The sequence below is a fragment of the Podarcis gaigeae genome, assembly GCF_964106915.1.
Source record: "Podarcis gaigeae genome assembly, chromosome: 7".
Lineage (NCBI taxonomy): Eukaryota > Metazoa > Chordata > Lepidosauria > Squamata > Lacertidae > Podarcis > Podarcis gaigeae.
The window spans coordinates 59,989,585-60,015,902 of NC_139683.1; the positions used below are offsets into that span (position 1 = coordinate 59,989,585).

General features: G+C 42.2%; 1 protein-coding gene across 2 annotated transcripts; it reads right to left on the reverse strand.

The window, feature by feature from the left end:
* Positions 1-332: 332 nt before the first annotated feature.
* On the reverse strand, positions 333-26,317 carry KDM1B (lysine demethylase 1B). 2 transcript variants are annotated; one of them, XM_083746924.1, is made up of 22 exons: positions 26,026-26,317; positions 24,338-24,382; positions 20,228-20,321; positions 19,431-19,555; positions 18,187-18,276; positions 17,214-17,325; positions 14,259-14,375; positions 13,806-13,844; positions 12,921-13,125; positions 12,292-12,470; positions 11,338-11,514; positions 10,838-10,912; positions 10,230-10,367; positions 9,348-9,519; positions 7,717-7,844; positions 7,503-7,634; positions 6,403-6,477; positions 5,812-5,928; positions 5,165-5,290; positions 4,678-4,800; positions 3,212-3,364; positions 333-2,293 (listed from the first exon to the last, which is right to left on the reverse strand). In XM_083746924.1, exons 3-22 carry the CDS (start codon positions 20,315-20,317, stop codon positions 2,210-2,212), a joined length of 2,457 nt encoding a protein of 818 aa, XP_083603050.1. In that variant the 5' UTR covers positions 20,318-20,321; positions 24,338-24,382; positions 26,026-26,317; the 3' UTR covers positions 333-2,209. The 2 variants fall into 2 exon arrangements, with proteins under 2 accessions (XP_083603050.1, XP_083603051.1); XM_083746925.1 differs by having other exon boundaries at positions 25,983-26,277.
* Position 26,318: the final 1 nt, after the last annotated feature.

The following is a 26,318-nucleotide window of genomic DNA, read 5'->3' on the forward strand; positions in this document are numbered from 1 at the left end:
TATTGCCACCTTCTTCCATCAGATTGGAAGGAAGTGAACTTTGCTGAGTATTGCTGCCATCTGACATGGAATCTTCGCCTGTTCCAGGAAATGTGGTTGGCCCTAAATTCTGTTCCCTCTAGCAGAATACTATTACTTTGAAAGGATTGTCAGAAAGGAGCAGTGGAGTAGACATTTGTCATCCTAGTTAATAACTGAAGTAATTGTTTTGAGACTGAAATCCTCTGCATTTTCCAGGAGGGGATGAGTTATAAATCCATATAAAATGCATTTTAAGTACATGGGTACAGTTTGCCTTTACTATTTGATTAGAAATTAGCAACACAACTGACTTAGCATTTTCCAGTTTATTACATTACCAATAAGTCACTTTGAACATCATGCTCCACAGCAAGGAGATTTTTCCCCCTAGATGTACAAGGCATAAGTTGTATATACACAATAGAAAATGACCATGCTTAAAAAATAAGCTTCACATGATTATTTTTTAATTCTTTGGGATCAATTGTTCAAAGTGAACCCACCAACTCTGACATTTTTAAATAAATGTAAAAAAAAAGTAGTTTCCATATCTTAACTAAGCTTTTTCTTTTTATGGACAACAGGTCCTGCTGTTTAAACACTTCTGTAATGTAATAATTTACAGGTACTTTATACAGTAAATGGTTTCACATTTACAGTATGACTCTTCATCTTGTCTTAATGCTGATTACTACAAAATCCTTACAGTCATGACTAATATCTCTGCTCAAACTCACGCCTTCAACTATTCCCAAGCACAAGTTTCCATTTTTAAATAAAAATTGCACTTCAGACAATAGCTAGATGCACCAACAAAATTAGTTTTAGATATGGGCCAATTGGCTTATTTTAGCTAGGTATTCACACGTTTTCAGTTTTTGAAAAGAAGAGTAAATGATGGGGGGGAAATCAGCATTCCATTTTCATTCTTTACATTTCTTACTATAAGCTCTCAGAGTTATACTTCCTATTAAGCAACTTAGTGAAATAATAGCAGTTCAACTATAAGAAAAGCTTGATGATTTCCTAACAGCATAACTTTTCAATCTTTCTCAATATGATGTTACAAAGTAAGATATTCAGGGCCATATATTATCATTATAGCAAAACACACAGGAATAGTAATCACACATTTTCTGAGGCTTTCTTTAGAAAGTAAAACTGCCCATGCTTCCATATTGAAATTCCCACTATTATTTTTTCATAATGAAAAGCAAAAGGTAGCTGATGAATGAACTATGTGTATACATTAGTATCTTCAACTACTTAAAAGTGAATTATTTAGTTAAATCATCTTTTTCTTCTAGGTAATTTTTCACAACTATGGGTACAACCCAGCCTCATTAAGTATTTTCAAGTCTCACTGATTTCAGAGTCTACTTAAATCTCTCCCATTAAAATGAGGCTACATAATTTTAACCCTTCATAAAAAGTAATCATTTGACCTCATTTTTAAGCAAGAAAGTTGAACGGCTTGCTCAACTATGTGACCTTCAACATGCTTTCACAATTATATAAATGACTGCACCTACACAGCTGCTATGATTTAGAAATTTCACTGCACACAAAAAGGAAATGGCCACAAAACAAACATTTTTTTCTGGTCCATCTACATGATCAGCAAATACTAAGCCCTCATCCTAGTATACACATTAAGAGATGCTTTTGTGACATTTCCTCTGGGTAAGTAATGGTTAGGGTTGGTTTTATATATCTTCTTTCATTAAAAAAACACACCAGCAAGCCCAATGATTGTGTACACTTCCAACAATTTAGTTTAAAAAGAATACATTTTTCAAATCTTGATTGGAGTCACCTGCCATCTTGTTGACCCACTATCTGAAAACGTGGGTTATTTAACAGTCCTTGCAGCACATGTTTACCCTTTGACACATTTCACCCTTTGACAATATAAATCATCTATCTCAAATAGGTCACAAAAATGAAGTTCAGAGGTTAATGAGCTTGAATATCTGCTGGTAGTGTTTTTAAATAACAGTTCCTTTAGCATGCTGTGCTGATAAAACATCAACATCATGGAAAAGATGAAAAAAGTGGAAGAAAAAAGGATTGTCTCTTTAGGTACCAAAGAATTAAGCACCACTTGAGCAATAATAGGAACCCTGAAACTTGAATTTTGAATTTGAGGAAGTTGTTAAAAGAAAATCTGTAAACAGTAGTGTAGTATTCAAGATGCTGCTATTTTGCTTGCTTCTCGAACACCGCTCAAGTAAGCTCCAGTAACTGTCTGTGGGAAATGTCTGTTTGTGGCCTATTTAAAAAGAGAAACATAATGTGAGGAATTCTTATATGAAAATAGAACTACACTCATCAGACACATAATATGTATAAACCAGGCTTCCTCACCCTTAGCCCACCAGATGTTTTGAGACTACAATTCCCATCATCCCTGATTACTGGTCCTACTAGCTAGGGATCATGGGAGTTGTAGGCCAAAAACATCTGGAAGGCCGAGGTTGAAGCCTGGTATAAACCCACACAGGAAATGTCAATATCTATTCTACCAATGATATATATGAAGTAGTCTACGTATCTATATCTTAAAAATAAATCACAAGGCACAATGGGTGTTTTATTCCATGTTGAGGAATTTTCATAGCAGAGATTATTATTTTGCCCAGTCACATACTACCACTGTATGTAGTATCCTGTGCCTCAGAGTTCCAGGAGAATCAACAGGAATATCATGGTGAATGTCTTCAGCAGCACAACAAAACCAGTTTCAACCCCACAAGCAAGGCCTGAAGTGAGATTGAAATGGCGCTGTGTGTGTGTGTGTGTGTAATATTAGTCCTAGGTATAATCCCCTACATAGGGGTTGTTTTTTTCTGAAGAGTTGCTGCTACTCAGATGACTGAACAACCAGCCTAACAGCTGTTTATATTCTTAAAGGATCTGAAGTCTGATTAGCACACTAGCAACTGGATTTTACTGGTTTTCTGCAATGCTTCCTCAGAGACTGGATTGTAGCCAGTGCTAGTCCTACTCAGTGTAGATCCATTGAAGTAAGCATGGTTAATTTAGGCTAATTACGTAATTTCAATGGGTCTATTCTGAATAGAACCTAAGTTGAACATACCCCTGAATACATTCCATCCTATTCTAGCTTGTATCTTATTTTAGAAGAATTTGAATTCAATTTTTTTAGTGTACATAATCAAGATCTCACCTCTCCAGCAAAAAATATTTTTCCTTGTATGTCTTCTGCTAGGATGTCATAAGCTTCACCGCTGCCCCCTGTCTTCACAAAACTATACGCCATTTGGATCCAAGGATCTTTGTTCCATCGTGTAACGAAGTACTTGACTGGGTCTGGCACTTCCTGGATTACAACAATAGGCAAATAATTACTTATGAAATGCATACAACCCATCTGTGAACACATATATTCACCAGGTCAACACACACAGGTGCTCTAAGTGACTGGTCACATGCTCTGAAGTTGTTCTGTTAAAGTCAATGGAAAGTCCCATTATAAACAGCTAGAGAATTAAAGTGTTGGTTAGGGGGCCTAACCAAGTGAAACATGTCAGGGCAGTTGTCTCTCCTTTTTTAAGTAGTCAGTTTTGTAGATCCTCGTGTAGAGTCCTGTGTCATGAATTTGCATGCAACAGGTCCTAAGTTCAATTCCTGGCTTCTCCAGAGACTGGGAAAAACTCCTATCTGAAACCTCAGTTCATTAGAATCTTAAACTCAGGCACATGTTTGAGCCTCATGTTGGGCAAAAGATTCCTGAATTGCAGGGGGTTGGACTAGATGACCCTCAGGGTCCCTTCCAAATCTGTGATTCTATTCTAAAACTGCTTCTATATGCACCAGTGGTCTGATGCAGAATGTTTTCATGTATGGAAGCCACAACAAACATGGTTCCCAGGCAAACTATTAAAAATAGGAATAATTTGGCAAGCTGCTGTTTCATTTCTTTCATCCTATTTAATATTTATTTCTTTTTTTAAAATTTTTTATTAAAGGTTTTCTCAATACAACAAAAAAGCAAACAAAATAACATATAATTTTTTCAATATCCACATTTTCTTCACTTCTTTGGACTTCCTCACATCTCTCGTTCCTGCGTTCTAAGTTTTTCGAACTTTACCCAGCAATTTATCACCTTGTTTCAATTCTTATATTATAATTTCCAATATTGTGTCCCTAATTTTAGATAGTTTTACCCAAACCTTAAAAGCTTAATTTTAGCATAATATTTATCCAAAATTTGTCTTTTCTTATATTTTCATTTATCTTCATACTCCTTTTAACTATCTTAATGGTGCCATATTATTAATAATCTTTATTATTTAATATTTATTTCTTATTTAGAATACATAAATCCAGATTTATGACATTTAGAGCAATATCCAATGTTAGTCGTATACCAAGTACAGTCATTTACAAAGTCTTTTTCAGTTGCTTTACTCCTATGACTTAGTTTGATAATACGCTTAGTTGCATCATTAATCTCTTTTTGTTGCTATCTGTTATATACTATAATTATTATACATTATATTAGTTAATAAATATATACATATAATGCAAATATCAGAGCCATTTACAACTATTAATAAATTCAGTTAAGTGTGAAAGACTTGAAACTGGTGTCTCATCTATGCTTGAGTCAATAAAAACAAGACCTACCTGTTCCTTAAACAGCTCACGGAGCACAATCATGCATTGTTGCAGCACTTGCTTGTCATCTAAGTTCTTCATAGTTGCCACAGCATCACCCGTAACAACAGACATTAGAACACTGCATTTACGCTGAGAACAAGACACAAACATGGACACTTACATTTTATCTACTGTAGTTCTGCTAAATGACTCTCTAACAGCCTCTCTGAAACTAATGTTAGCCAACCCATAGAACAAGAAAGATTCCTGGCACCTTTTAGGTTTCTCCTTGACTGAGTGTATCTCATCACTTTTCAAAGCTTCTGTCTTGTAATGAGCAATTGTTTTTTTAAAAAATGATAAAGTTGCCAGAAATATATCTTAAACTAATCACACTATGAAATGGTGGCGAATTCCTAGGGTGGTAGGGGAAGAGAAGTGATTTTAAAGCTCATCATGTTTCCTTATTTGAAGAACAATTAGGGTCAGTGTTAAGTCTTCAGGTAATGTGTACCTGTGGATCCATGTCATAGAAAACACTGAAGAGTCCACGTTTGCTGGAACTAGGTGGAACATGGCCAAAGTAATCAGCTCCTTGAATCTTGCTGTCCCAGAATCTATATGGAAACTGTAGTGCAATCTAGAGGAAAAAAGACAAGAATGACCTCATTGTTGATTTGGGCTGAAATTCTATGCATGCTTACTTGGAAGTAGGCCTCAGCGAACCTAGTAGGATATAATTGCAATTGCACATAAATAGGATTGGGCTATTACTGATTGTTGTAAACTAATAGTAGGTAGACTCTGGTCAAGATAGTCTGTGCAAATCACAGGAAACAAAATTAAGTTGCATTTCTTTCTATGAGGAGTTGGGTGATGGAAGACCCGAGATTCAAATTGGCAAAATGGAGGAAATTTTCAGTTTTAATGGGGCATAATTTTAATCTGTTTTGCAAGAGCTGGTGGACAGGCAGACTTTGGTTACCCATCACAAACCCTGAAGATTATTTATTTCAATTTATGAAGGACTGCTATGTACCCATGCTTTGTCATCTCGTTATTTCTGAGCAGATCCGATTATGGAAAGCAAATCTGATAGGGTACAAACCAAATGCCACTCATACTGCTCTTCACATCGTCATATAAAAGTTGCACTCTTACCTTCTCAATGACTCCAGCTCCCAAACTATTGATAGCTTTCATTTTTCTCTCTGACAAGGCTGGGTTAAACAGAATGGCGCCTTTTTGAAGAATAGTCAGAGGTACAGCAACTAAAACCTGGTGGGAGAAAAGTAGTCCTAATTATACTACAGTTGAAGTAGCTCAACATAACACAGGCAGGTTGGGAAGGTTTGGCACCAGGTAGGTACTAAAAACCTCAGTTTCATGCTTTTAAGACAACTTGATACTTTGTCCCACACTTTTCACCACCTGCCCAGCACTCAGCCCACAACCGGCTCCTTAGCACAAATGTAAAGATGTGTCAAGAATTCACATTACAGCTGTAAGGATGCGGGAAGCAGGTATGCTGGTGATATGGCATCTGAAACACAATAAATAGCTCTGTCCTGCTTAATAAGTTGAGAAACTCACTTCAGTTGCACCCCTTGTTTAGCTGCTGCAGCGAAAGCTACCCCTTAACATGAGGCATCAAGTCTTTAAAAAGCCAGTTGTACACAACACTTTGAACAAGATGTTTACTGTGATGTTTGAAAATATATAGCAGAAGTTGAGAAAGATGAGACACGTCACCTTTTGTGCTTTCCAGAGAGTTCCATCGGTTGCAGTCACTTGGACTTCTTCCCCCGTATAGTCTATACTGCGAACCTGACAAGAAGAAGGGGATTCAGAGTTGTGAAAGACATACAGTGGTACCTCGGGTTACAGACGCTTCAGGTTACAGAATCTGCTAACCCAGAAATAGTACCTCAGGTTAAGAACTTTGCTTCAGGATGAGAAGATAAATTGCATGGCAGCGGTGTGGTGGCAGTGGGAGGCCCCATTAGCTAAAGTGGTACCTCAGGTTAAGAGCAGACCTTCACAACGAATTAAGTTCTTAACCCGAGGTACCACTGTATTTGTCTATGGTGGTGCCTCATCTACAAGTGGAACAGACTTCTGCTTATACAAAAGGACTGCCTCTCCTTCCACCTATAGCCCCTGCGCTTTCCTCAAATCAGCTCTGAAGATGGACCCTTTGGAGCAGATGAGGAGATGGGGGTGCATGTGGAAGAACAGGAAGGGCAATTTCACCTGCACAATGTTGAATATCATCCATAACACTAAGACATTAGCGCAAGCTTCATAGCAGAAGAGTTCTCAATGAAAGACATGGGGGAAGGAGTGTTATGCTAACTGCTCATGAGTAAATGCATTATGTGAAGGATCAATCAGGAGAATGATGCAAGCAATGTTCCACTAGAGATTTTTATGTACTGGTGGAAATCTGAGCACCCCATTGCTGAAACTCACTCCATTGCTTTTATGCATTATGGATTCTAAAGTTTTGCTCCTGCATTCTAAATCCTACCTAGTTCATACAGTCATCTTTGGCAAATCTCTCTCTGACTCCCTGAGATAAAAAATCCAATAGATATATTGTAATACACACTGAGTATGCTGAATGTGGAAAATGTTCTAGAGTGAAGGCATAAGCAATAAGAAGAAACATTCATATGTTCCAAAGCAGATTAATAAATGAGACACCACTGGAAATAACTTTGGAAAATTCAAGTGGTTAAGTACCATCTGTATGTTCCAACACAAAGAGAACCAAGCCAAACACTAGGAAGATGAACTACTCCAAGGAACATCAAAGCAAACTGGCTCCTCGTCCATTTTTGGTTACTTACTGGAACCTTTAACCGAATGTCCAGGCCTTCAGCCATTTTTTCAATTATTGTTGAGTATCCCGAGTTTAAGAGCGTGTGATCTCCAGCAAACTGAGCAAAAAATTCATTGTGATCCCAGGAGCGTGCAGAAACCTGTAAGGAGAACAGTAATCTTTTCACTGAACAGTTTGAACACTCAACACCTAAGTGTCGCACAAGTCCATCCCATGCTCACCTCATGGAGGTTGCTGCCACAGGCGTATTCAAGGTTACTGACATGGAACTGAAGGACTTTTTCCTCGAGATCACTGAACTGAATACCAGATTCCTGAATAAAAACTTTATAGATCTCCTGGATTTTATCTGCAAATAATATATCCAATCATTATCAATAAATAATCATTTTTTCCTTACAAGTTCACCCTACTTTTAAGTGTTCTTGTTAAATTTTAAAATGAAGCTCTACCAGAATAGTTCCCGCTGCTCCCGTCAAAATATAAATATTATGGGCATGAAGTTCCACACTTTTAAGTGACAACTATTTCAAAATAGAGTTGAATGCATGCTTAACGTATTTTCCACTGAAACTGATAGCACTTTAAAGTCCTTGTCCTTCCTTAATTGTCGGGCAGCACTTTTCTCACAGACATGTGGGCTACCAGCAAACATACTCATACACTGGCCTGGTTTGCACATCACTGTGATTTAAAGGGTGATGGGGCACGGAGCAAAAACATGACTGCTTCATTCCTCCCCTGTTTCAGCTGAACTGCTGGAAGCTAAGCCATGGTTTGGCTTAACATTAGCATCTGAACCTAGGCTCATGGTTTGTTTCCTCCTCAACAAAACCTAAATGGTAAGTAGAGGACAAACCTTGGTTACAGTTCATTGTTTGTTTAGAGAGAGAGAAACCACAAGTATCTGGACAAAATGCTTGGTCAAATTAGCTGCCAGCAATGCAGCAGCCGCAGCAGCAGGAATAATGCTAAGCAGCAATGATTTTCATTCTGTGCACCAGCACATTGCACATTCATTCACAACTATGGTTTAAAGTGACTGCAAACCAGCCTATTAACTTCACCACTGCTAGGCCACAGCAAGACACTTTATTTTCAGGGCTCAGGACAACTCTCCCAGATTCTATACTCAGAAATAATTCCTGCATGTTGCTAATTGTGTGCAATTTGGGATAATCTCTTCTGGGACTGTCACTTGGTTAAAGAAATCCAAGTTGGTTGGTTGGTTGTAGTTTTAAAAATGTCAATTAGTTTGCATATTAATAAAACAGGGACTGAGGAAAATGTATTCCAAGTAATTTATTCACTTTATGATGTCACTACATCTACTGCTGTCACTTGGCTATTGTTCTTCAGGGAGATATTGTTCAAAAAGGACGTAAAGCTATTTCCCCCATTTGAGTCGCTGCTGTTGTCTGTTAATGTTACATAAATGTTCTAAACTTACTGCATAATTATCTGTTATATAATTATGGTATTTGAACTATTTGCAATTGCTGCAAAACGCCTTGTGAGGGCAGGAACTCAGAAAGGCAGGTTAAAAATCTGTTAAATAAATGCTTATTAAATCATTTCCATGTATTAAAAATAACTGTTCATATTAGTAACAGAAGAACAGTCATTGCCAATAGCGACATACAGGGTACTAGGCCCAGGAAATCCTGTTTGCCCCCTGGGCCTAATGAAATTGCTCTGAGCAGCCCACAATCTTCTGTCAAAGGTCATTCAAATGCAACAAAATACAAGAACTGAAAGCTGAGCTGGCACAAATACCTGAGACGACTTCTACAGGTGCTCCTTTATATCCATTGCACTATGTGCCGTGTGGCTCTTCATTGTTTCTACTTACCTCCAAGAGGAATATCCTGATGCTGATTTTTGTCTTTTCTCCAGTCTGCTACAACATCAAGGATAGAATTGAAATGGAAGTCCATGCGCTTGTCTATAGTAGGGTCAGTTATTCTTCCACCTTCCTGGATCAGATCACACTTCTCTCCAATTTTATGCATTTTAATGCCCAGCTTTAAAAAGACAGGGATTTTGAACGTGGGGGAAGTAGATAATCAGTTACTGTCATGGGACGCAAACCTTAATTTTTATGGTTTATTTGTTAAATTTCTATCCCTCCCAAAGGACCGCAATTTTCATTGATGTCAACACCCACCAACCAATAAAAGCTAAACATCTTCAGTGAGGGTTTTATATTATAGGAATCAGAATTATTTCATTTATTATAGTAAGTATCAACTCTGAAGAATCACCATTCTAAGTAGTAAGTGGACTAGCACTTGAAAAGACTATTATTCTGTTCTTTACAGCAAATTGCTAGCTTCCCTAAATATGGAGGTAATTCATTGTATTACTTAAATCAAAGTATCATGTGAGAGAAGAAGAAAAATGTATGAACAGAAAGCCTGATTGAAACACTTAGCAAAGTTTTCAAATGTTATTTGTAGAACTTCCTGCTCCTAAGGACGGTAACACCTTTCATTACCTCATTCCTCTTTACAACCCTACAATTAGACCTTTAATCTATCTCTTTCACACACAGTAAAACAAAGCTGAAGAACAGTTACTTTCCCAAAGTGACCCAATACACCTGTAGCTAGAGTGGGATGTGGATTCTGAGCTGCCTGAAAAACCTCTCTAACAAGAAAGTTAAGTTTACAAGGATCAGTGTATATTAAGCTTCAGAAGGACAATGTTTTCATGAATAAAAATGCAAACCCACTTGCTCACACATTAGCGCTACTGGATTGTTGACACAGCCGTTCACTATCTGTGGCCCTTTTCCCACAGTGATCCCTTTGAAAGTCTTATCGTCCCACACGCGGCCCCCAATTCTGTCCTTTGCTTCTAGCACAAGAACCTGCAACATACAAAAGGAGCAGCGGTGGTGGTAAGGAACACACTGCTATGAAACAAAAATCCACAGTTAACCAAATAATGCCAAGGTGGTCAATCAATAATAGAACATTATGCTAGGAGTTCACCAAGTTTTTAATTGGTGAATCCTAAATCTCAGAGGCAGAAAATCCGTCTACCAAGTGAAGACATTAAGTTCCTCCTTAAAAGGTGGATACTGTGAGCAGACAAGCTATGCCTACCATTCTCCATGCCCAAATACTGTATAAGCTGCAACAAATCATGCAACAAACCCTAGCCTCATAATTATTTCAAGCTCAGCCTTGAAACAAATTAAGACACTTTCCCAGGATATCTGGACTCTGAGAACAGGCCCTATCTTTTTCTTACTCAGGTAGCAGCAGCAAAGTGTAGATATGCCAGAAGGGGAGACAGAAATGTTGAAATGCTATACTTTATTTGAAAAAGTCTCACCTTAATTCCAAAGTTCTGAAGCTGTCTTGCAGCTGCTAATCCAGCAGGACCAGCCCCAACCACAATGACAGATTTCTTAAATGAAGAAGAAAAGTAAACTAGTGATGCTAGCATTCTTTTGAGACTAGCAAGACTGTTTTTTCTAAGTAAGTCTCAGAACAATTTGAAACATTGTTCGGATAAAATTCTGTTCCTGCTGAAGGGTTTCATTAGAAGAAGCTGAGCAAGTGCTACAATATCAACCCAAAATGAGGACAGTGAAGAGAAAGTATCCTAGCCTGAGCTGAACGACAGACGATTTTGTCTGTGCCGATTTTGACAGTTCTTGAGAAGCCATGAGCCCCTGAAGAAGAGTTTTGACACTGACCAAGAGGTCCTAGAAGGCCAACCCCTCTTTCACCTTTTACCCTTAAAAGGAATCCTTTCTCCCTTCACCCTCCTTGTCCCATCAGAATCTCCTAGAACCAGTTTATTAGTACTCTGTATTTTAAAATACTTACATTATGGTAGTCTTTGGGCAGAAGAGGTTGGTCAGGATTAACTGACAAGACCCCTGTGTTAATCAGACCTTTCCTGGTCATAAAATGAAGTATTCGCTCCGTCTCCCGCACACAGCGAATGCGCACAAGGCCTCGAACAATGATGTGATGCGTACATTTCTGAGGGGTTAGGGCTTCCTGTGCATTGAAGGGTTGGGGGAAAGGAGGAGAGGCAAGAATTTGACTGCTGCTGGAACAAGATAGCAAACTGTCCTTCAGATGGTGAAGCTCAACAGCTAATGTACATCTCCCAGATCAACAAAGTGACAACCATCCAAGTAAACTTCCAGTCATGTACCTGCGTACTGAAAAGCATGAAGCAGGGCAGCTTTGTATGGAAAAGCCCCATCTGCACACCTGGGAATCTGGATCACATTGTGAAGGCGTATTTAAGGAGGGACGAAAGGAACACAGGCCTCACCATGAAGCCTTGTTTTCCTCAGCAGATGGAGGGTTTATTGTGATGTTTTCTTTCATCTGCTCCAAAGGCACGGTCTGGTCAGTCACTGCAACCTTTTGTCTTACCATGAGCAGAGTTCCACCCTCCCACTGCAGCAGGACTTCTGGAGCAGGGATGAGGAACCTGTGGCCCACCAGATGTTGCCGGACTACCACTCCCATCATCACTGACCATTGGGCCATACTGGCTTGGACAGACAGATGTCCAACATCTGGAGAGCCACAGGTTCCCCATCCCTGCTCTAAAAAATCCCAATTGCTGCAGGGCCAGCAGGACTGAAATGGGATGGGTTGGGGGGGGGTCCTCCCCCATGGAAAAGCAAAAACCATAATGACTGAGAAGGCCTTGTCTATGGAGCAAGTGGGAGAAGGAAACCAGGACAAGGGAAGTTTAGGTTGATATATTTTTAAAGTGAGATGATAATCTTTTGGGGGCGAATATTCAGCCATGCTTACTTTGCAGTTTGTGTACCACAGAGCCAAAATGAGGTTTCTCAGAGCTAGATACATGGTGGGGTCTCGTGAATATTCTGGAAACTCATAGAGTTCATCTAGTTCCATTACATCTGGTCTCACACACAGTGCTTTACCACATTCGTTGGGCTGGTAGAAAGGCTGGAAGTACTTGTTCATCCCTGGAAGGCAACATACAACACGGAATGAGCTGCATGTAGCATCTCTGTGAGCCGCCATGGTAGCTTAATAAAAAGGCACAAAGCTCTAGGGCATGTAAACAAATGTGAACTCTATTACAGGTGCCTGCAACATATACTAGGATGGGTATAAGAACTGTGGCTTCTGCTTACAACAATTATTTATGGTGCTTACAGATCTCCTCTCTGCCCCAAACGCCTTAGTGGACCTCGAGCATATGCACCAAAGTGTTGCTTACAGGAAGAATATGCTTATACTACATGCTCACAAATATAAACAACATAAATATTACAAAGTATACATGGTTGATGGTTAGTTTCATTCTTGAGAAGACAAGACATTCTAATTCACGTTAATATAGAAAAAGTACTCTCGTACCATGGAAAATAAGGCTGTCACTAGAAGAAGGCAGAAAAGTACTCAGAGCTTACCAGCTATAGTGGGTGGAGACTTTAAGTGCTCCATTTTTATTGCATTGGATTCACCAACCAACCGGTGAGTACTGGTACAAGAGGGGCTCATGCCCACACAGTCTGGGTAGTATGCAGACAGCAAAGGAGCAGCCACACTGTCCTTCAGCAAAGGTGGAAGGATGAGCATTGAATACCACCAGTGATCTGAAACTTCAGCAACTCTCTACGAAGGAGTGGAGGAAAGAGTCAGGAAGAAGAATTAAAGCTTTTGTTATCATATTATCTCTCAGTCCCAATGACACTTAAGAGACACAGGCCATTTCTGACTGCTCTACCAGGAGTGTAGGGAAGCTTCTATATGGAAATGCCTTTCCCATAGCAATGTAGCTTACTCTAATTGGTCAGAAGTCTAATATGGGACTAGGTGATGTGGCTCTCAACCATCCATCGCTTTGAGGTGATTTGCACTATCAAAACAGCAGTAGAAGAAGAGGAGTTTGGATTTGATATCCCGCTTTATCACTACCCTAAGGAGTCTCAAAGCAGCTAACAATCTAACAAAACAGCAGTAGGTCTGAGAGTTGAGATTTTGCAAGGGCAACTATCAAGGTAGAACTTTTCTGTTTTGCCCTTTTAAAAAAAGAAATAACATACAGGTGCTCCTCACAGTTTAAACATAGTACAATAATTCTAGTCACACAAACACCCTACTAATAAGCTGAATAGCTTGAGATGTCTTTGGCCTTTTCCTTAAGCAACAGCTAGGCTCTTTCTTAAAGTCTCCAGTTCCAAAGTCAGAATGTTACCCAAACAGTATTTACTACTAAGCCTGCACCACTGTGTTCCTCACAGTTACAATTCATTCTGATACCACATGCAGGACTTTCCTAAAACATTGCTTACCAGATCCTCAGGCATGGAGCAATGGTCTGGGCCTTCCACCTGAAACAAATACAACACTTTCAGACAACAGGATAGCTCCTCTGACTTGCATGTAAGAGGAACACTGAAGAAATGGCATGACTTCTATTCATAAAAGCCATGGCACTTAGGGCCAAACTACAAATTCCACTCAATGGTATGTTTTAAAAATCCCAAGAGAAAGGCACCTTTGGGAAGGGGTAGAGTGGAAAGGTGGCCAGGGAAGAAGGTGTCAAGCTTTTCCACCCACCTGCCAGTTTTCTGGTGCCACCCTCACAGAGTTTTAAATGCATGTAAATCCTTGTGTGTATTGCAGTAGTATAAGGGTGTCTCCAAACAAACACTGCACAATTGTTTTAAGCCTGGGGCTCCCGTCAGCCTCTAGAAACGACCAAACCAACCGGCATTTTCAGTACATTTGAGGGTTGAAGGTACCTTGGTGGAATTGTTCAGTTTCATGCCGCAGCGGTATGTTTTGGCTATTTGCGAGGTAAGCTGGATTTCCTTTGTCAGCTGCCGCCATTTCCCACACTCTGGCTTTGTACACTGAACCTAGAGATAAAATGACGAAGTTGCTCGGTTCATCCAGAAATAAATGCACACTAATAAGATTAAAGACAGGTCTCTCAAAATTTCAGGAAGACTTCCTTAAGCAGCAGACATGCAAGCTGTGCCTACATTTTCCCCATCAACTTCGTATGAGTGTGCATTTTGAGCTGACCTACCCTTCCTTTCTCAGGAGAGGTAAATCAGAATCAATTGATTCCCCCAAAAGGGTGCAGACTGCATGGCAGCTCATCCATGATCTGCCATAACAGATGATCTCCGTAGACAACTGGATCGAGGCGAGTCAGGACTGCTGATCCTTTTAGATTTGTCAGCAGCCTTTGACATGGTCGATCATGATCTTCTGGACCACCGCCTTGCAGACGTAGGGATACAGGGCATAGCCCATAACTGGTTGTGCTCTTTTATCTCTGGTCGGGGACAGAGGGTGGCATTAGGGAGGGAAATGTCGTTGCGCCACTCCTTGGTGTGTGGAGTGCCGCAGGGCGCAATTCTCTCCCCAATGCTTTTAAACATCTTTATGCGCCCCCTTGCCCAGATTATCCGGAGCTATGGGCTGGGCTGTCACCAATATGCTGATGACACTCAGCTCTATCTGCTGATGGATGGCCACACTGACTCGGCCCCGAACACACTGACCAGATGCTTGGAAGCTGTGGCTGGATGGTTTCGTGGGAGCCGATTGAAACTAAATCCTTCGAAGACAGAGGTCCTATGGCTAGGTCAGGATGGCATGGGGATGAGGGACCAACTCCCTTCTCTTGTGGGGGCCCAATTAGTGCCATTGCCTTCCATTAAGAGTTTGGGTGTAATCCTTGATGCCTCCCTTTCCATGGAGGCGCAAGTTACAGCAACAGCCAAGGCGACATTTTTCCACCTTCGCCGCATCAAGCAGTTGGTCCCTTACCTTTCCCGCCCCGACCTGGCCACAGTGATCCATTCGACGGTCATCTCCAGGCTTGACTACTGTAATTCGCTCTATGCGGGGCTGCCCTTGAAGCTGTCCCAGAAACTCCAGCGGGTACAGAATGCTGCAGCGAGGCTCCTCACGGGGTCTCTGCCATGGGAGCATATTCACCCAGTGCTTTTCAAGCTGCACTGGCTCCCGGTGGAGTACAGGGTCAGATTTAAGGTGCTGCATTTGACCTTTAAAGCCCTTCACGGCCTAGGACCCTCGTACCTACGGGACCGCCTCTCCTGGTATGCCCCACGGAGAGCCTCAAGGTCCATAAATAATAACACCCTAGTGGTCCCAGGCCCTAAAGAAGTTAGATTGGCTTCAACCAGAGCCAGGGCCTTTTCAACTCTGGCTCCGGCCTGGTGGAACGCTCTGCCTCATGAGACCAGGGCCCTGCAGGATCTGATTTCTTTCCGCAGGGCCTGTAAGACAGAGTTGTTCCGCCTGGCCTTTGGCTTGGAGCCAATTTGATTCCCTCCCTCCCTCTCTCTCTCTCTCTCTCTCTCTCTCTCTTTTTTTCCCTCCTCTTTCTTTCTTTTCCTTCTCCTGCGATGAGGCTACATTTTAATATTTTAATGTTCCATTATTTTAATGTTGTATTTTATTTTTGTTTTTAAGTTGTAATCATTCATCTTGTTTTTATTATTGCTTGTAAGCCGCTCTGAGCCCGGCCTTGGCTCAGGGGTATAAATAAAAAATTATTATTATTATTATTATTATTATTATTATTATTATTATTATTATCCAGCAGGAAGTGAAAAGCTAACTGTTGGGATGATCAGCCTGTAGACAATACGTTGCCTTTCAAATTTATGAAAGCCTTTCCTCCCTAAACTGCAAGGCACAGATCTTACAGTCATATAGGTTATTAAGCAAGTACTGTGCTCCTTCCCTCACCTTTCTGATTCTCTATTTCTCTTCAGCCTGCAGCTTCCAACTGCCCTAACTGAAATCCTAACTGCTCTTGGAACCCCATGATCCACTCCCATCTCAGGAAAGAAGGATAATCATTTTGAAGTTCTGTAAGCTCTACAACCAATCAAAAACCCCTTCTTTTCTAATTATCAGCATATAACCTATACTTCTTCATCTATACCTGATCATGACTGCTTCAGTCCATCCTACCAGTATTGGGGAGAAATGAACCACAATCTCTGGCTTAAAGTTACATCCAGACTAGAGGTCACTTTGCTCCAAACATATCACAATCAGTAAGCCAGAAGAAACCTTTGCTTATCTCTGTGGTCTGTTTGGAGTGAAATAAGTGAAAATCCCTGGTTTAGGCATAATGCTAAACCAGGTATGGTTTGTTTCTTTCATGTGCTAGCTCAGTGTCGGCTCCTGGTAGCAACTTTCCAGAATTTCACACAGATGATTTTCTCAGAATCATCTGGAGATGCCAGGGTTTGAACCTGGTGCAGTGGTACCTCAGGTTAAGTACTTAATTTGTTCCGGAGGTCTGTTCTTAAGCTGAAACTGTTCTTAACCTGAAGCACCACTTTAGCTAATGGGGCCTCCCACTGTGCTGCTGCCACGTGATTTCTGTTCTCATCCTAAAGCAAAGTTCTTAACCTGAGGTACTGTTTTTGGATTAGGGGAGTCTGTAACCTGAAGTGTCTGTAACCTGAAGCGTATGTAACCCGAGGTACCACTTTACATTCTGCATGCACAAGGCGTGGCCTGCCGCCAAATATTGTATGCTTCCTTCATATTATTTTCACTTTCAACCCCAAGGTTGAAACAATAATAACAATAATCAAATCCATTGCTTAACGCTTCCTTCAAACACACTTACTGCGAAGGGAAATAAAAAATGAACATGGACTACTTTCACAGTGTTAAGTCATCATAAATAAAGCCCTCACCCAGTAAGGGAGCTGCTGATCAGCCATAAAAGCTTTAGGGCTGGGTTCACTTTTTCCATTACTGGTCCAAATCCTTTTCCAGGCAGTGTATTTTTCGTAGCCATCTTTATGACTAAAAGGAGGGACAAAGGAAATGTTAAGTAGAGGGAAGGAATCGCCTACGCATGGTTTGGTATACTTTAATAGACAGTTCATCCCAAACATGGAATGCCTAGAGAAAGAAATAGGTATTAAGACAACATGCTCCTGGCCACAGTATTTGGTTTCCTAAGCAAGCACAGAAGTTGCAAAGCTCAACTTCAAGGCAATATTGTGCATGATTTTTATTTTGTTTAATCTGATAAATTAGGTGTCCTTATTATGGATACCCAAATCTATACAATGGCTTCACTGTTGGAATAGCTTCCCTCCCTCCATCAAAACTTGGTCTCCCTTTGCACCCTGGCTTTAACAGACAGCCTATTTGCCCAGTCTACTGATGTTGCTTTGTGTATTTTCTAGCTGAGAGCATTTTGTCAAAATGTTCAGCAGTTCACAACAGACAGAAAGGCCTATTAAAGTCATCCTGAGAGTGTAGATATTTAGCTGGTCCAGCTTCCTACAAACAGCCAATACAGTCGTACCCCCATCTCCGCCTTTTAAAGCATTGCCTTTGCCCAGAGTTGCTTTGAAAAGGAAGCTGTTAGGTTATTGTGCAGGTATCAATCCCCCAGACATTATTGACATTTCTTGATAAATTCAAACCCCTGCAATTTATAGCCATTATAAATGCAGCACTGTTGTTTTCAGCCTCATTTCAAAATTAAATCACAATGGGTAGCAAAACACAGCAATTATGTATATTACCTTCCATATCTTATTTCTTTAACCATATCAAGATTAAAATGCTTTGCCATTGCATTAACACACTTTCGGTTGCATCCTGTCCCCACCCCTTAAAAAATGCAATTACTTCAAACAAGAGAAAGAATACCTTCGGTAGTAATGATCAAAACATTCATTACAGAAATGTTCCCCACAGGAGAGGTGATACCATCTTGATGTGTAGCCATTTTTAGCACACCTAAAACAGAAGAAATCAGAAAATACTACATTTATTGAAAGGATATGCTTTGTCCTGCAATTTGAAAATACTTTAGATTGCTACACGTTAGCAGTCTATAATGATGATGATGATAATAATAATGATGATGATGATGATGATGATGATGTGACTCCCAACATATTATAAACAGAATAAAACAGCAAACATTAAAAACTTCCCTAAACAGGGCTGCCTTCAGATATCTACTAAAAGTCAGATAGATGTTTCCTTGATTTCCTTGACATCTGATGGGAGGGCGTTCCACAGGGCAGGCGCCACCACCAAGAAGATCCTCTCCCTGGTTCCCTGTTACCTCACATCTCGCAGTGAGGGAACCGCCAGAACACCCTCAGAGCTGGACCTCAGTGTCTGGGCTGAATGATGGGTGGAGACACTCCTTCAGGTACACTATGAAGCACCTTCTACTTGTTTAAAAATATAATCCTGAAGAAAAATGCAGGTTTATATTTTGTTGGAAAATGTTCCAACAAGACTTCCCAGCAGGATGAACGGGTCTCTGCCTCTTTTGTATCTTTTGTGTGCGCTTTAAAATATATATCTGGGATTTTTTGTTAGGTTGGTTTCTAACTACTTTTAAAGCTGCTTTTATTGCACCTTCCCCTAGGAGCATAGGGACGCGGGTGGCGCTGTGGGTAAAAGCCTCAGCGCCTAGGGCTTGCCGATCGAAAGGTCGGCGGTTCAAATCCCCGCGGCGGGGTGCGCTCCCGTTGCTCGGTCCCAGCGCCTGCCAACCTAGCAGTTCGAAAGCACCCCCGGGTGCAAGTAGATAAATAGGGACCGCTTACTAGCGGGAAGGTAAACGGCGTTTCCGTGTGCAGCTCTGGCTCGCCAGAGCAGCGATGTCACGCTGGCCACGTGACCCGGAAGTGTCTCCGGACAGCGCTGGCCCCTGGCCTCTTAAGTGAGATGGGCGCACAACCCCAGAGTCTGGCAAGACTGGCCCGTACGGGCAGGGGTACCTTTACCTTTTACCTAGGAGCATACATCCACTTCCCTCCATTAATAATAGTCCTAAGAATTCACTCAGACAAACCAGAAATGAAATCTATCAAGCTGAAGGTCACTTCCTGAAACCTTGGGACTGTGAAGGGGGAAGACAGAGGAGCCCAAACCTTTCAGCAGCACTGGCAAAGCAAACGGGACATGTTGCTGTACATCCTGCCTTTTCGCATTTTCTGTACTTCTTCTCTGAGGCATCTTCATCATCCTCAGCTGCCTCTGCAGCTTTCCTCCTCACCTAAAATAACACAACTGTGTGAATGAAAAGGTCACAACAGATTTATGATATATTCAGCAGTCTTTATTGGTGAGGCTTTCTCTTGCAATAGTGATGGAGGACAGTTACACTGATTGTGTTTCCTACAGAAGAAGGATGGGGAACCTTTGGCCCTCCAGATGTTGCTGAACTACAACTCCCATAATTCTGAGCGACAGGCCATGCTGGCTGGGACTGATGGAAACTTGAGCTTCTGGAGAGGCATGGATTTCCAATCTGTGATAGAAAGGTATTCCAGTACAAAATAAATCTAGACCCGGGGATGGGGGGAAATCTGTCAAAAAGATAGCAATATTCCATGCAACTTGCATTCACATGGAAATACAGAAAAAATAAAAACCAAGGAAGTGTCATAACTAGCTTCGCACACAGAACAGGGAACAGTCCAAAACAAGGAAGAGTCCAAAACAACAGCCCGTTACATTACGCCAAAGATGAGCACCGATTTTGCTTGGAAAAACTCAGCAGGCTGAAATGTCATGCACATCAACTTGTAAGTAAGATCACTGCCTGGCTGTGAAATCAACAGGACACTGCAGACTAATATGCATAGGACTGCAATACTCTTCATTTCCTAAGTAGATAATGCACAACCCTGCTTGCAACCCTGTGAATGAAATTGATGAAAGGTACCTGTCTCCCTGAACTTCTCAGAGGAAGATTATCGGGAGAATTGTCAACCGGAGGTGTTTTTTTCTTTGTTCGGAACCTCCCAGTGGACATGGCGCTGCAGGATAAAAACCAGGAGGACGTTAGGCAGTATTCCAACACTAGAGTTCAGAGGGTCTCCCCACACAAAGAGGGGTGGAGAAATAAACAAGCTTTAAGCTTCCCTTCGGTCAAACCTTCCAGCATCACCCAAGCAGACTAGTGGCTTCACTGTTTGAACCAGCTCTCTTTCCAGATCATGGACAAAGGAAATTAAAGTGAAGAACTAGACAAAATGGTAGACGTGAGAAGAAGAGGCAAAAAGAGGAAAGAAAGGAGGGAGGGATAGGAGGAAGAGAGAACAGCTCATTAATATTCTAGATGATTTTAACAGTTTTATCATTTGTGTGTTTGCCTCCTTGGGCTTCTTTTGGGAGGAAGGGCAGGATATAAATTTAGTAAGTAAATAATCTTGGGTTAGAGCCAAAGAAAATCGACTCCCCATCTCCTTTCCGAGCATTCCCCTTGTTCTCAAAAAATATCTCCCCTGGGGTTCAGGGGATGCTACTGAAGAGGATGGCGTTGTGATACAGGAGGGCTAAAGGGGGGACCCCCAAAACCTAATCAGAGGCAGCTTCCACTCTACTCACCAAAAGTGCCTCCAGGCAATTTTCAGGGATCACCTCAGCCTCCCATACTGGAATGCTACCCCAGAGGGGTCCTGCTGAATGGTCTGTAGCAGGGGCTGCTTAGAGCAACCCCCCAAAACTGGTATGGGTAAGAAAGTCATCTTCCACAGCCCCCTTCCCTATGTGTTTCCCTGGTTCCAACCCTACAGTTTTAAGGTTGCAATCCTATGCATGCTGACCTCGGAGTAAGCCCCACTGAACACACAGAGGCTGACTTCTGTGTAAACGTGCATAGGTATGTACTGTGATTAACGTAGCCAAAATGCCCCTCCCAGAACTGTGCACAATTCAGGCCATGATTCAGCTATGCTTCAAATGAACTATATAGTAAAAACAGTAGCTCTGGGACCTTAACAGCACAGCTGCAGCACACATATGTGAGCAAATTGTCTCTCAGTTTCAGCACACCTTCCCACGGCTGCTTATCCGTCCTGATGAGACGTGAGAACAAGCTGTTTACATTTCCAAGCATACAGATCAAATATTGGGGGGGGACCCCTCTTCCATACATCACTTTGAGCACGACATTAAAATATTTTATACAAATCAAAAGAAATCAAACATAATACAGGCTGTGCTACATCTATGAATGCAGGTAAGGCGAAGCAAACAGAAAAGAAAGAAGAGGATGGGTGAGGGAATAAACAATTTTGATATGAAACTCCCTCCCAGTAAGAAGGTACGAGGGTCAATAGTCTGGGATCTGCCCTGCCCACACACAGAAAATGAAGGGATGCAAACCAGTCAAAACTATAAAGCATGCAAGATCTGCTGACAATTGTCATCTTGACTAAATTGCTCATCTTTACTAAACTGCTGTTAATACTTGCAGGGTGGAGTTAGTGGTGGTTTTATATAACAGGAAGAGCAAACATCTCTTCATTCCAAAAGGCAGCATCTAACACGTTTGATGGTATATTTCATAGGATAGTGGATCATTTAAACCCATTAAATTGCACTTTTGTTTCAAGTGCTAGGAAGGGCTCATTTGAAAAGCGTAGAAGGTAAAGCAATATTTTTTTATTTTAAAACGCAGGACTTTCAAGAAAAAAAATATTCAAACTGAAAATGAAACTGAAATTTAGGGAAACCATTTACATATGTAAAAACAAAGTATAAGCATAATATCACAGTAGATTTAAAAATAACAACAACAATGTACATTGAGATTCCATTCCACTTCTCTTTTTGCTTCTGCTTATTCTGGTTAAACATTTTAACTCCTTAGGTTTTCCTAGTTTTGCTTTGCTTTTAAGTTAAGAACAACTGCAACTATTAACCTATTAACATACTAACCCAAGAGGTTTGCCCTACCAGTGAGATAAACAAGGTTCTGGACACATGGTAGTAGCTATTGAAAAGCCCATACAACTCTCCAACCCATGCATATAAGGCAGGATTCAGCATATACATGAATAAAACCACATCCCCCCCCCCCCCAGTGTGTCCCAATGTGTGTCAAGAACTAAATCCTGCATAAGGCACATATATAACCATTTCATCTGAGGCTTCCCACTAGACATGAGTTGTCTAATGTATAACCAGGCAAACAATAGAGGTGTACACTGGCTTCAAGTGGGGGCCCAGATCATGAGATAAATTCCCCTCCCAAGTTGAAGCACAATGTCAATAAACCCCAAGCCAGATCAAGGCTCCCCAAAAGCCTCATGTCACTCGGCTTTTCCACCCTATATAGCTCTATCTTTTCCTATATCTCTGTATTTCTCTAGCTCCATGGGCTTTGCAAAAAGTGAGGTTGTCCTACAATTTCCCCTGTAGAATGCTGATGAATTCTGAATTGCTTTTTTGTTTCTTGCTTTGTTAAAAAAGGATTGGCTGGTGCAGTTTTTTTTTTTTTTTTTTTTTGTGTGTGTGTGTGTGTGTATTATTCCTAAGTTGCTTTTATTCAGCAAAACACACACCCAGAACTCTTCAGGACTCCACAGGCACCGTTCTCAGCAGCCTCACAATGTAAGGCCTGCCGCAGGGCACAAGCAATCACCAGAAAGAAAGAAAGAAAAATGTGTGAAGCCACAGACTTAAAAAAAAATGTACAGGAAAAAATATGCAAAGTTTACCCACAAATCCATTATTTCAAGAGAGAGCAAGAGATAAGCCCCACTTCTCCACCCCATAATGGATTATGGGAAAAAGTGAATCCCTTTTACTTCCTGCACAAAAAGCCTCAGACCTACTTGTCTGCAATTTGGAAGGCTTAGTCCACTCTAGAAGTGCTCCTGTACCTGAAAATTTACTTCACTTTGGCCAAAATGGGGCAAAGTTATATTCTAGTGAATAGGGAACACAGAGCTTCATTTTATACAGAGTTCGGAACCCAAATTACAGATTGAAGTGGAGAGTGCACGGACAACTCAGAAGCATATTTGATTTTTCAGGATGAACAAATACAAGGCAAATCTTGGGGTCTATGCACACCTCTGGAATATAACACTACTAACATACAAGATACGGGACGCGGGTGGCGCTGTGGGTAAAACCTCAGTGCCTAGGACTTGCCAGTCGCATGGTCGGCGGTTCGAATCCCCGCGGCGGGGTGAGCTCCCGTCGTTCGGTCCCAGCTCCTGCCCACCTAGCAGTTTGAAAGCACCCCCAAGTGCAAGTAGATAAATAGGTACCGCTTTATAGCGGGAAGGTAAACGGCGTTTCCGTGTGCTGCTCTGGTGCCGGTTCGCCAGAGCAGCTTCGTCACACTGGCCACGTGACCCGGAAGTGTCTGCGGACAGCGCTGGCTCCTGGCCTCTAGAGCGAGATGAGCGTACAACCCTAGAGTCTGTCAAGACTGGCCCGTACGGACAGGGGTACCTTTACCTTTAACATACAAGATATGAGCATCTTTTAAGAACGTTTCAAAACTTCCATGCCCTTGAATGCATACTTATTAACTTTTTCTCTCTAATATCAAGACCGTATTTTAAGCTCTTGCTGGAATGAAGTCACACAATTCAGTGCACCTGAATGCGAATTTAGATTTATTTAGAATATTGAGGATTTAATTCACAGTACATGCTTGCAAGGGGAAGCTCCAGTGGTACCTCCGGTTACTAACTTAATTGGTTCTGGAGGTCCGTTCATAACCGGAAACCGCTTGTAACATGAGGCGTGCTTTTGCTAATGGTGCCTCCTGCTGCACGCATGCTACCAGAGCACAACTTCTGCTCGCATCCCGGGGCAAAGTTCACAACAAGGAGACCTACTTCCGGGTTAGCGGAGCGCATAACCCAAAGCATTAGCAAGGGGGACGGTACGAGGTACCACTGTATAGGCTACCAGCTCCTGAATAACCCACACAGGCTACAGATAGGAAGGTGGGCTGCAATTATGCTAGAAAGATAATTATGTTCACTACGGGTAACTTCCACCACAGGAAGAGTAGGTTTCTGCTCACCTTGGAGTCAAATCGCCCAGCTTTCAGATGTCAAACTAAACAGAGCTGTAATAATAGAAAAAGAGAAAACATGGTAAGAAAATGTTATCTTTCTAGCCACTGAATCCTACCCTCCTGATTCAGACAACAACATGGTCTCCAGAGGAAGAGTCTATTTCTAAAACCTCTGAATTCTCTGTATGGAAGCTGTAAGAGAAATTACCCCCTAGACTTTTCACAATGAGGTATTTGGTCCCTTAAAGGTTAATGAAGGCCAGGGGAATATGCACATGTATCCCAATCAGCTTGATACAAAAGTCCATCTACATGGGAAGTGGGGGCTTTTGTCAGAAGTGTGTTGACTTGTTGCATGCAGCTTCCCACAAGCTCTACCGCAACTATTTTGATACCTGCTATTGCATAAGGCAGGCTGGAGAGTTCACAGGATCCAACCTTGGCTGGGCTCTCAAGTGGAATTCAGGGCAAAAATAACGACAACCACCCTCCGATGTGTAACTAACATTTTGAAAGTACTGCACTTCCCATTTCTGATGTGCCTTTTAATTCACCAAGCTGACAATGCAGAGAGTGGATACAGTTATCATGGTAACACAAAAGCAAGAGAAAGACTGCATCTGATCCTAACTGGCTCATCACAGTCAAGATTTGGAATTTTGCACATCCAAATTCTGAAGCAGAAGGCCCTTGAAAGCGCTGGAGACCGAACCCCTGTTCTAAATGAACGTCGAGAGCACCCCACAGCTTCCCCCAAAGCCATAAAACGAGTGCAGGCATCTAGAAGTCATTTAAAAATATGTGGCCTAGCATTTGGAAACTCATGGGTTGGAAGTTAGCTGTAGCTTTTGACTAGGCTTGCAGCTCCTCCCCCCGCCCCCCCAACTACTAACTTACCTTTAAGCAGTTAAAATACCATTTAAAATAAAAAGCACACACTACTTAAACTATCTTGGATTAGCCCCTTTTCTTATCAGGGGTTTTAAAGTGATACAGGGAGGTAATAACTGCTGGGTCAACCTTCCCTGACCTGGTGCCCTCCAGAGGCTGCAACTCCCATCAGCCCCAGTCACGATAGCCAATGGTGAAGGTTTCTTGGAGCTGTGCTCTAAAACATCTGGAGGCACCAGGTTAGGGAAGACAAGCTGCAAACTACCACCTTCCTACGCAGCGGGCATCTTTCGTGCGCCTCCCACAAACAAACAGACCCCAAGATGCCAATTCAGGGTCTTGGTGGGATTACCCACAAAGCAAATAGGTACCGGGGCTCAAGCCCGTCTTGAAATCACACCCTCTGGCCCTCTTCCTACAAACAAGCGAGGGCTCCGTAGGGTTTCCTCGTCGTTGTGCACATTTGCTCAGCATGCCTTTCTCTCCTCCCTCCTCCCTGACGCTGGGAAGCCACTCTGCCACCGGCTCGGACGCGCGTCCCACGGGCTTGTTTTCTTACTCCAATGTGCACCCAAGCCCGGAAAACTGGCTGCTGCTAGTGGAGTGGGGTGGGACGGGCAAATCCCCACCCCACAAATAAAACCGTGTCCCGATTCCCTACAGATCCACGCTGGGCGATCCCCCCCCCCCTAGGAAGCGCTCCTCGCCCTACTACCCCTCAACGCACGCTCACACATGCAAGGGAGACCAAGTCCCGCACCAGGAGGAGGAGCGGGGAACCAATCGCCCTTGCATCGACTGACCCGGTGCCCGGGGGGACGAGAGACCGGAGGCGGCGCCGCTCCTTTTGTTGCCCGGGCTGCCATCCACTTGCTGCAGCAGGTCGGAGCCAGGAGAGCAGAGCAGCGACGCAGCAGCACCGCCCCCCTTTCCCCAGACGAGGAAATCCTTGCCTCCGTCCGCTTCCTTGCCCGGCCGAAGGAGACCCAGCCCCCGAGCCGAGCTCACCAGCGTCCGGCTCCTCCCGTCGGTTCCTTCCCCACCTCCTCCCCTTGCTGCTGCTGCTGCAGCTGCAGCTTCCGCTGTCCTCAGCGCC

Bases quoted from the DNA above. Each gene is read 5' to 3' on its own strand.
- KDM1B (XM_083746924.1), bottom strand. From the start codon at position 20,317: ATGTCCACTGGGAGGTTCCGAACAAAGAAAAAAACACCTCCGGTTGAC. The intron at 10,368-10,837 runs GTGAGACTTTTT...TGTATGTTGCAG, and splicing joins TTCAGAACTTTGGAATTAAG to GTTCTTGTGCTAGAAGCAAA. The intron at 5,291-5,811 runs GTAAGAGTGCAA...TTTTTCCTCTAG, and splicing joins GAGCTGGAGTCATTGAGAAG to ATTGCACTACAGTTTCCATA.